Here is an 11,607-nt window from a genome sequence, read left to right as displayed (position 1 = left end):
GAGAATATAAGCAGAGGAGGTTTGGAGACAAAAAACACTGTTAGGAAAATGCCCCATTTTCTGTTACCCATCTCCTGTTCTGTTTCACTGATGAAGTACAGATGGTTCTTAAACACCTGGAAAGCCCCTGACTGCAGTTCATCCAAGTCCATCTTACCAGACCTAGGATGTGATGCACACAATCAGGAGGGAGCATTCAGGTACCAGGGAACTATGGTCTCTCAAACACTGACTATCCCATAGGACGTAGTGGGATGTAGGTAGTGTAGGTCGTGGAGTCTTTGGCCTATGTGTAGGATTCTCTCAAGTGCTCAGTTTCTCAAACTGAATAAGTCTTTTATAAACTTGTTTTGTTACCTGAGGAGACTTGGTTCAAAAAAGAATAGATTTGCACGAAGATAGTAATGGTTCTCATGGGTGATGGTGTCCATACAGACAGGTGGAAAATGACTTCATTTCAGTCCGCACTCACCAGGACTAGTAGAATGTCCCTGCATCATGAGGACATTTTAATACCTCCCTACAGGTATCTGAGGACAGGGGTGTCCTATGATAGCAGAACGGCCTTCAAGGGAGGACAGAGAGTCCTTGTTATTTTGGATGCTCATGGAAGTGGGCAGTTTTGAATGGAAGTAATTGTCAAATGGGAACATAAGCTACGGACACTTTGGCAATAAAATGGAACAGCAATCTTTCAGGTCAGTTAAAGTGATTTTGACTAGATTGACAAGAAGTTGGTTTGAACGAGGACAGGGTATTTTGTCTGAGAACTTGTTTCAGACTCTGCTAACTAAAGTGAAACTCAGTCATTCTGTTCTGAGCTCCCACAGGCTTCCCATCAGGCTGTGGAAACTGCCATGTTCTATGTTACTTTGCTGGACATGTATTTTCCAATGAAAGTCTGAGGTTCTAGGGCACCTGGGTGGCTCAAACGGTTAAGCATCTGCGTTTGGCTCAGGTCATGATCCTGGAGTCCAGGGATCCAGCCCCGTTTTGCTCAGCAGGGAGTCTGCTTCTCCCTCTGCCCCTGCCTTCCCACTTGTGTATACCAGCTCTCTCTCAATTGAAAAACAAACAAACAAACAAACAAATAAGTAAATCTATCTATAAAGTCTGAACTTCTCTTTCCCGAGCAAGGAGGTGAGCCATTGTTATGTTCCTCTCAATATCTCCTTTTCAAAAAGTGCAGGACAGTGAAATACCACTGGGCTGAAAGACAGAACTTCTAGATTTGAGTTCTGAAGCTCCACTCTGGCTTCTAACTGGAAGTGTGGGACACAGAACCAGGGCACTTTCAAATCTCAGATGCTCCTCTGGTCGGTGATCTATAGTTGCCAAACATCACTATGCAGGAGATTTGATCGGACATGTGGTTTTAAAAATTCAGATTCTTAACTTAAGAATTCCGAATATGAAAGTGTGAGAGTCAGGAACAGACCTCTGATTTTCAAAAATATTCTAGGTGACTAGAATCAACTTTCTAAAAAAGATTTTTTTTTATTTATTCATGATAGACACCGAGAGAGATGCAGAGACACAGGCAGAGGGGGAAGCAGGCTTCCTCTGGGGAGCCCGATGTGGAACTTGATCCCAGGACCCCGGGATCATGATCTGAGTCAAAGGCAGATGCTCAACCATTGAGCCACCCAAGCATCCCTAGGTGACTGGAATCCATTTGGCTCTAGAAACACTGATTTATATTACCTCCAAGGCCACTTCTAGCTCTAACATTTTAATATTCTAAGAATTCTTGTAAATCTGAGTGTGACACTTATCCTTAGTTTTTATGATTGAACAAGAAACCCGGTCTGTGGGTGTGTATGCGTGTGTGCATATATGCATAAAATGTAGCATGAAATGTAGAACCATATCCAATCCCTAATTCTTGGTAAATGAGAACAATGTTAGTGAGGAGAGAGAAGGGAGGAAAAGGTATGGCACAATTTGCACATACTGGGGAATAATCTATGTACATTTATGCTGTGAGGGAATTGTGTGATTTGTAAGGGACAAGAAGCCTGAGGAAGTCATTTTTAACTTGAGTGCCTGAGTAAGTGGTAACAATATTTACTAAGATCTAGAACAGTAAATGAAGATCAGTTTTGGAAAGGAAGGGATAAAGTGCAATAAAAACTAGTTATTTGTGGGTGCCCATCAGAGATCCAGTTAGGGAAGACCAATGCCCTGTAAAACTTTAGCATGAAGTTGAAGTCGGAAATACAGTGTAGGATTTTTATCAGACAAAGCTCATTTAGGTCAACAAAAATCATGCTGGGTATTCAGAACACGAAATTTAATGCAAAGGATTGCTTACACAGGTAGCAGATGGTCAAATGTCCACAGAGATTAATAACTACGGGCCCAGAGGAGGACATGGGAAAGGCGCTATCAGCGGCAGGGGTCCGAAATCCTGGTGTTAGCTACCTACAGCTGGAGGCTGGATGTGTGAGTATGGGACACAGCACAGCTGGTGCTCAGACCTCTAAGTCAAGAACAGCTCATGAATGATGCTTAAGACTTTAAGGAAGGAGTGCTCCATGGCTGGGGCCCAGACAAGTGGGGTGGAGACATCCTGCAGCCAATGTTCAGACTTTTGAGGAGAAGATACGGCCAAACAGGGGCCATGGAGAACCAGGGTACACAGCAAAACAGGTTGTGGCCCAGCCATGCCTTTATGGGTGCTGGGTGCTGTTAGTTCCTTCAAGGGTTATTGCAAGGCTGCTGAGAAAGCCAAAAGGAGTTGGAGCCTGGAGCCAACCATCTGTTGCTGTTGGGGTGCTGCTGGCCAGAGCTGGAAATGAAAGGGACTGTCTTCACCCTTCATCTTATTTTCCTGTCTACTGCCAATGTCTTGCATTAAAGGGGCTAATGGGAAGCAACTGGCCTCAAGGTCTGGAAGATGCAGTGTGCAGGGCATCCATGCACTGCCGTGGAGTGGAGTAGAGAATGGAGGCTTGGAGCCTGGAAAGGCTGGTGAGGAGATAATGCCACATCAACAGGAGAGGCTGAAACCACAGGAGCTCCTGGAATTGCTTAGAGACATGTGTAATATGAAGATGGATGAATCCAGGGTGTGTGCAATCGCAGGAAAGGGAGAACATAGGACAACAGGGAAGAAGAGAAAGAAAGTAGCTGGAAGACTTCTATCTTCAAGGGCAGAGGAGACAGGAATGAAGGAGGAGACAGACCACATTGTGAAATGCTTGCGATGTATCGAGGTAACAAGAGATACCAACCATAGATTGCCGAGGGTGCCCCTGGAGTCTTTACAAAGAGCATGGTGACCAACACATGTCTAAGAGGTCATGGTCTCCTCATTAAGAGAAATCCCAGCAGGCTGAAGGTGGTAGAGGATGTTTCTGTAAGTCGAGAAGCAGAGGAAGACACTATACACACCACTGTTAATTTTGCAAGGAAACAGGAGAAAAAAAAAAAAACAGAAAGAACAGGGTATGAGGCCTAAATACATTTAGATTCTCAAAGGCAGTTAGTTTTATCTGAGGCCTGGGTAAGCAACTTCTGGGAAGACCCCAGGACCTGTGATACTTGCAAAAAGAGAGCTTCTTCTACCCACTCGTCTCTTGTGTAGTTTTCAGAATAAAAAAATCAGCCCATTAGCCATGAAGATATGTAGCAGCACCAGAACATTTTTTAGAAAAAATGTTTTGATTTCTTATTTTACAGCCTTTATAAATTGGCTCATCCTTGGAAGTAAGTTGTGTTTTATTCTGCTCTCCTTTATTTACATCTCTACAGAAAGCAGGCTTAGTCAAATAGGTAAGGACATTCTCCAGACTGAGCCAAGGGGCTATCTTTCTTCTGTTCTGGAGCAGTGTGCTGTCAGTCTAGGATGACAGTGGCCTGTGACATATATATTGCTAGCCCTGAAAGCTGGGAGTCTGAATTTTGGCAAATAAGGGCCAAAGCAAACCTGTGTGCTATTACCATCAGCCCAGACAAGCAAGGATCACAAGGTCACAGGAGGGATCTTGGAAAGTGTCCAACTCTTCTGCAGCTGTTTCCACTTCTTCTTCCACCCAGCTGCTCACCAGAGCTGCTATAAATAATCCCTGTTCAGGCTTCTGCTCTCAGCCAGGGCCCCATTTTGTGGACAGGCTAAGAACATAAGACCAAAAGCCAAAGTGTTGCTGTGACTAAGCCGGCAACAGTGGCATCTTCTGGGGTCTCTATCTCCTCCGCTATAATGAGGTGTTGAATTAGACTATCTCTAGGAACCCTGCTCTTGAAGAGGCCATGACTGCTACATTCTCACTACAAGAGGCCAGCATGAAGACACTACCCAATCTTTGGCCAGCTTAAACTTTGACACAGGCCCTTTTCATTATGGCACTTGATGTTCCAGATTGAAGAGGGAGGGGAAGCCATGCTAACAGCTATCTGTGAAGGAGCCGGAGAAGCATGAGCCAGCAGGACTGCTAAGGTGGCCACAATTTGTGTCCATCACGTGGGCATGTACTATGTGGTTGAGTCGTCTCATATTACAGAGACCAGAGTCTGAACGACAAAGACCCAGGGTTACAGCTCTGTCTGAAGCCAGGGTTTTAGAACATTTCAACCATGGTCCCACCTTTCCATTCTACCTGTTTAATCTGTTAATCTGCTCACTCACTTTATCAATCCATAAAATAATTAAGGGGGCCTCTGCCAGCAAGTGAGGATTCCAAAGGTCAACATAACACAGTGCCTTCCCCCGGGCCCCTCACGGCCTACGGATCATATTTCTCTGCAGTGTCAGAAGCTGGATTGACAGCTTCATTCAAAGAATGCCCATGTTGGAGGTCAAGAGAATAAATCCAGAGATGTTTGCCGCATGGAGCTCACAGCCAGAGGATCTTTGCTTCTCACTTCCTGTAGCTCCGGCTTGGCTTTTAATTATTCTTCCTTTTTTTGCAGCAAAGTGGCATCAGTTCAGCTCTACAGCCCCCAATCTTATCTTCAAAGGAAAGGCACTCAACCTCACAGCGACCATCCATCTCTGACACTGCATCCTTCTGTGCATAGCTCCATGGGCTGTGTGGAGAAAGTAAGGCCTCAGTTATCCAGTACTTGGTGACCAGAAAGCAACATAACATCACCCAGGCCAAAATCACAATTCCCTATTACCGAGTCTCCTGCAGACACCAAGTACACGCCTGGTGATCAGAAAAAGCACATGTCACGTGAGCAGCTGTATGGGAGCTCAGATTCCCTGCACAACTTACACAGTGTCCCTACTGGGTATTCAATTCCTTCTGCCATAGTCATTTCTAGGATATCTAGAAGCAGAGTATGTCTTCCTGGGATGGAGGCAGTCTACTTTCTAATTTCAACGACATTCCTTCCCAATGTGTGATTGTTTTCATGTCTCCAAATTAATAGTCTCAGATATATGACAAAAGGTAAAGATGGTGCTGTTTATACTGTAGACAGGTCAACAATAGGCCACATGCAACGATAGGCCACAGCCATGTGGCTGTGGAGTTTCAAGATTTTAGGTGCAAAGATAAAAGAAACCTGAGGCTGATCCATTCTGTAAGAAATATCAATGAATAATGGGTTTAATTCTGGAATTCAGGGTGATGTGGACAACGAGTTTTTCTTTAGAACAAAGATTAAGCTGAAGAGAGTAATGGTATTTTGAGATAAATGATTGAAAAAAGTTTTTGGTGACAGATGTTCTCAAGAGAAATAATACAAAGAACTGGCAGTCACTCCCAAAGGGAACTTGTTCTTGGAAAATACAGCTTTGAGGAGGAGAAAGAACACATATTGCTGTCGTATACCTGAGATAATGCCATGCTGAAGAAACACTGAACCTGTTCGTACCCCAGTTAGGACTCAGACCAACAGAAAGGAATTGCACAGCCTTAGATTTCTGCTCAAAGTAAGAGGAAATTTTTAATAGAGTCCAAAGTTGAACTGGGGATATTGTAATAGACTACTGAAGTTCATCAGACATCTAGCCAATCAACTGACATGGAATACTCATAAGGTGTTTAAATACTTAATTGAGGCAGATAATAAGAATGAGAATGATGATTAAAAAAAGAATGATAAGCAGACAATAATAATATTGTACTTTCTCAGGCACAGAGGATGTGTCTGGCTTTGTTTAAGCAGATTATAGAAAGAGAGGGATTATTAAACCTTCCCAAACAGTTATTTCTCACGTCAAACAATGAGTAATGGGATCTCTGGACAACACGAGGAGACTCAGCAAAAGACATCATTCCTAGGCCCCATGTCTCTGTATGGTTGCTCAATTTAGAGCTAATGGCAATAAAAATGGGGTCATAGTTTGACGATATTCATGATGTAATATTCATTTTGTCAATTAAAACTTTCAGTTAAACACGGAGATATCATAAAGAGCATCCTACACAAAAGTTTTTTTAGACTCCATGGTTTCAGAATAAATATCCTAAAACATGGTGGCATAGGAGATGACACTTTTATTCTCTCAGTGTCCAGGGATGACAAGTGAACATCAAGAATTCAGCAGGGCCCCAGGGCTTGTGCAGCCCAGTCACTGACCAAGGCCTTGCAAAATTTCTCTTGGCCTCTGTTTAGTAAAGAAGACAAATGGACTTAGGTTTTCACCTTTCCTAAGGCTTATTCAAATTCATAAACTGGAAATGGTCATGGTCACAGTAGGAATTAATTGTCTTGTCGAATCAAAAATCTTTCAGCAGAGACTACCAATTCTGTAAACAGAATAAGCCATAGTGACACTTCCAAACCACGAGCTAACCCCGTGCCTACCTCCCTGCATCTACAACTGCCAAAACCAAAATGTGTAAAAAAGGTGCAAGCCTACGACATACTCCAATTAACTCAAAAGTATATAAAGAATATTGGTGTAGAATTACCTGAGGAAAAGTTAAAATTCGGCATGATAACACTGGATTTAAGATATAGACCTGTCAGAAAGGAGCTTTAAAGGAATGTTTCCCAAAAGCATAAAACCATCCAGAGGATTTCACTTGTTGTAGACCCGAGACACACCTAGACAGACAATGATATTCATTAAGACCTTCATCATCTTTGTATATTGGAATCATAGTAGACAGAGATGAAGGTGTAGAAGCAAAGCATGGACACCATATTCCCAAATAATTGGTTACAGCTACAAACATTCTGGCTGGTGAGAATAAGGTGTTCCTATGTGATACCTGAGCTCTTTTGGGAGAATGATCTTCCCTGTCCTAGATCACTAATGTCTAACTCTCCTTGGCTCGCTTGAGGTTACTCAAAATGAAAAAGGACACCCATTAAGATTTCCACTGAACATAGAAACACTGAAGAAAGTCTGTTCAGAAATAGGTAAGGGCAGTTAGGGAGCTTGAGAAAGATCTGAAGGTGCTGTCTGTTGTCGGAGGCAAGATTAGGAGCTGGGCTGACCTGAATGGTCTCCGTCAGTGAGGGACCACACCCAAATCCTGTAATCCAATCAAGCAATTAGAGTGGATTAGAGGACTTTGTGCCTTATCCCAGGGCCCAAAAGCCATAAAGGTGGAGGTGAGGTTCACTATCTGACATTTGGAAACTGGCACAGTGAGAGGAGCATCCCTTTGCGACCCGAAGCTCCTGGTTGAATGTATCTTGTGGACACTGTTTCTGCAGACATGGAGGCTGCCCACCTCCACCCCTCAGAGGAGCCTCAGTTCAGCGCCTCTCCCAAACCCCAGTCATGCTGGTCAAGGAGAGGCGGTGCTGAAGTCCACGGAGGACCCTCTGTGCCCGAAACGACATCCCCTGCATCAAAGACTCTCTCCTCCCCGACTGACCCGTTGGCTCCCGCATCAGCAGGGCTGCCTCCCACCAAGACGCCTCTGAGTTGGAGGAGCTTTTCCCACGTGGGATCCGGACTTCAGAACATGGGCAACACTTGCTATGTGAATGCGACCCTACAGTGTCTGACCTACACAGAGCCCCTCGCCAGCTACATGCTGTCCCAGCAGCACGGGACCACCTGTAGGAGGCAGACATCCTGCATGCTGTGTACCCTGCAGGCTCACCTGACGCGGGTTCTCTGCCATCCTGGACGTGTGCTCCGGCCCCTGCCACTCCTGCTCGCCGCCTTCCACAGACACAAGCAGGAAGATGCCCATGAGTATCTCATGTTCATTCTGGATGCAATGCAGCAAGCGTGCTTGCCTGAGGACAAGCCCTCAGACCCTGAGCGTCCTCAGGACAGCACCCTCATCCAGCAACTCTTTGGGGGGTACTGGAGGTCTCAAATCCAGTGTCTCCACTGCCAAGGCATTTCGAGCACTCTGGAACCTTACCTGGACATCAGCCTGGACATCGGGGCTGCTCACAGCGTCAGCCAAGCTTTGGAGCAGTTGATGAAGCCCGAACTGCTGGAAGGTGAAAATGCCTACCATTGTAGTAAGTGTCTGGAGAAGGTGCCTGCGTCCAAGGTGTTGACTTTGCACACTTCCCCGAAGGTCCTCATCCTGGTCTTGAGACGATTCTCAGACTTGACAGGCAACAAAATGACTAAGGAGGTGCAATATCCTGAGCGCCTTGACATGCAACACTGCCTGTCTGAGCAGAGGGCAGGACCCTTGGTTTATGTGCTCTATGCCGTGCTGGTGCACGCTGGGAGGAGTTGCCACAGCGGACATTACTTCTGTTTTGTAAAGGCAGGAAATGGCCAGTGGTATAAAATGGATGATGCTAAGGTCAGCGCCTGTGATGTGACTTGCGCGCTGCACCAACCTGCCTATGTCCTCTTTTATATGCAGAAGACTCATCTGGAGAGAGACCTTGGGAGGGAGTCAGTCAAGGAGGGAGGACTCGCATCTCCCGAGGCAGACCCCACAGTGGTTGGTGAGGCCTCAGGAGAGCCGGCAACGGATCCCTCCGTGAACCTTCCTGAGTTGGAGGAGCGTGGGGAAGAGACCTCAAGGCAACAAATGACATTAGACCAGTGGAGATGCCTCCAAGAATGCAACCGCCCTAAGCCTGAACTCAATGTCAGGAGAAGAGAAATTGCTCTTCCTGCGAACGCAGTCATCCTTCACCACTCCAAATACAGACCTGAGATGCCGAAGAATCATCCTCAGCAGACCATCGACCTGCTCACCACTGCAGCTGGGATGCTCCCACCTCAGGTGGACCGGGGACGTGGCCAAAGTCCCGCGTGTGCCAGGGAGAGCCCGACCTACCAAGAGGATGAGCAAGAAGGGACAGAGTTCTGGGGAAGCAGTCCAGGGATGTGTCTCCTAACTTTGGTGCACATGGGCGCACACACCCACACACACAGCGTCACTCACTCACTCCAAACCCGAACACAGTCCCATACTGGAAATATTTTGTGTTATGTGAAGTGTGTGTTCTATATGTATGGAAGAACCATCTATCTGGTGTGTTCATGGGATATGGCCTTCAACTGAAACTTGAGGACACTGATATTTAAACCTGGTTCATTGTCATGATCTTTTATTGGGATAGTGTGGATTTCATATGGGGTGTATCGAGGAACCTGCCTCTCCTTCAGCCTTGGGGAGAGTGGAGGCCACTTGCAGGTGAGAGGCAGTGAGCAATCAGGGTTGAGAGTGGATATGATGCTGAGGACCTGGGGTTGAAGTCAGTATGTTTGACCCTTTCGTCATGCTCCCCACTTCCCAATGCTTTTCTTCTATTTATATTGAAAGAATATTTCTCCGAACATAAGTATGTATTGGGTCTTGCTAGCGATGTGTCTTGGTCATTGCTTGGAAATTGTAAGATGGAAATTAAGTGCTTATTTTTGGGGCAATAACTGCATCCAGACCTGATTGAACCACAGTGATTTTATTATGTTCCCTTCACTCTCTCCCACATTAAGACTGAAGAGAAGCAAACTAACAAGGACTCTTATTCCAAAGGGAAATGCCCAGCCTCCCACTGAACATAACTTTTTATGACTATTTTGCTACCGTCTTCTCTGTGGCATCTCTTGACCCAGAAGAAGTGGACTCTGGATTTCAGACCAGTTCAAATTCAAATTTGGACCTGGGTTGATACCTCTGGAAAACAGTGCCAAGTTCATGAGTCTACCAAAGCATTTTGAGGTCAGGTTATAGGTGTTCTGTGTTATCATTGCATTTCTTACAGAAGAGTTTGACAAGTTCATTGTAGAATGGAAATTATTGCATGACCAGCAAACGCCTCTGAGTGTGACCGTAGATGTGCAGTTGTAACATCACATCATAATGTTATTTTCACTCTGTATTCAAACTTGGACATGCCACCCTTACTGGATAGTAAGGGACAATAGGATCTGTGCAGAAGAAATCAGGCTTTTTTGGAGATTTTCATGTACCTAAGACAAATTAGAGATCTAAGGTGTCAGGGTTTCTTTCATGTCTGGGAATTGTGTTTCTTATGGCCAATACAGTTTATTGTGTCATAAAGAGTGAGGGAGCCTGTGTGCATGTCTTGCCAAGAGTTCCGTAAGAGGATCTGCAGGTATCCCCGTCCTCTGAAGACTGTCATAGGGAATGAGACAGCTCATGGACTCGGGGACTTGTCCTCCACAGCAGAGGACACTGAGGAGGTGTCTGTGGGAATGAGGATATGTCCCCACCTGGACTGATGTGGTGAACCAGCAATTCCCCCGCTGAACTGGATGGAAACCGTCAAGTCCACCACGTGCTGAGTGTCCTGCTTTTGTGCGCCTACACATACACTGCCCCCACTACACAGAAGCTGCAGTTTTTCTTTAGGTAAATCTATAGGAATGTCAAATTGTGCTTCCCAGTCTGGAATGTCAGTTTGTCTTAGTGAAATCCATTTTCTAACAAATGTAGGGAAATCATCCTGGCAATTTGTAACTTGGTTGTAACAGAAATTAACAAGTTAATCTGAAATTGTTTTATAAATGTCTGAATTTCTGATTTAGAAAAAGATCCCATCCAGAGTTTTGCAAATTACACCATGTTTTCTCCTAGAAGACATTTTCTGTACTTCTTGATATTATTTCTCTGAAATTGTTATGTAAAATATTGCATCTGCTTTGTTTGTTTTTGCTCTAAAATGTTATTACAAAGTTGTGTGTTTTTTTATTCTTAATAAAAAATTCCCACATACAATTTGGTGTGCAGTCTTCTGAGGATGAGGACACCTGTAGGTCACCGTGGAGGACACTCCAGGGGCCACAGACACAGGCTCCGTCCAACAGGTGGGGGGCAGGAGGGCCCTGAGCAGGGCCTGGCTTCTCGGGAGGAAGGAATGAGGGAGCTGCAAGGAACCGGGAGCTCCAGCAGCTTCTGTCCAATCTGGTGAAGACCATTCCAGGGGCTGAGTGGGGGCCCGCGCAGAGTGCGGCCGTGGGGGCTCGGTGCATGGCTGCAGGTCTCCAGGTGAGGTGTGGCAGGTGTGGGCTGGGGGCCCTTGCTTGGCTGGAGGGCAGGTGTCTTCCTGGGCTGCGGGGGCCTGGCTGTGCATCCACGGGCATGTCCGCTTCCTGGAGCACACAGATTCCCTGAATTCCCCACATGCCCTCCTGGATGCTTCTGCAGGTGTGCTGGCTGGGGCTCCACCACGCTTTCTTTCGGGGGTTCAGGGTCCTGTCTAGGGGCATGTGGGCACATTTCTTGCCTGGAGCCTGGGGGGGGC

General features: G+C 45.8%; 1 protein-coding gene and 1 long non-coding RNA gene across 2 annotated transcripts; one reads left to right on the top strand and one right to left on the bottom strand.

The window, feature by feature from the left end:
- Nucleotides 1–2,272: 2,272 nt before the first annotated feature.
- LOC119878701 lies at nucleotides 2,273–4,202 on the bottom strand. The gene is made up of 2 exons (XR_005387079.1): nucleotides 3,932–4,202; nucleotides 2,273–3,359 (listed from the first exon to the last, which is right to left on the bottom strand). It is a non-coding gene; the product is annotated as an uncharacterized LOC119878701 (long non-coding RNA).
- Nucleotides 4,203–7,512: 3,310 nt separating this feature from the next.
- Nucleotides 7,513–11,566, top strand: LOC119878700 (ubiquitin carboxyl-terminal hydrolase 17-like protein 6). The gene is made up of 2 exons (XM_038589288.1): nucleotides 7,513–9,119; nucleotides 11,555–11,566. The coding sequence occupies exons 1-2, from the start codon at nucleotides 7,596–7,598 to the stop codon at nucleotides 11,564–11,566; spliced, it is 1,536 nt and encodes a 511-aa protein (XP_038445216.1). The 5' UTR covers nucleotides 7,513–7,595.
- Nucleotides 11,567–11,607: the final 41 nt, after the last annotated feature.

This window comes from Canis lupus, unplaced genomic scaffold (assembly GCF_011100685.1).
Source record: "Canis lupus familiaris isolate Mischka breed German Shepherd unplaced genomic scaffold, alternate assembly UU_Cfam_GSD_1.0 chrUn_S1838H2035, whole genome shotgun sequence".
Classification (NCBI taxonomy): Eukaryota; Metazoa; Chordata; class Mammalia; order Carnivora; family Canidae; genus Canis; species Canis lupus.
This window is presented reverse-complemented; position numbering and strand designations above follow the sequence as displayed.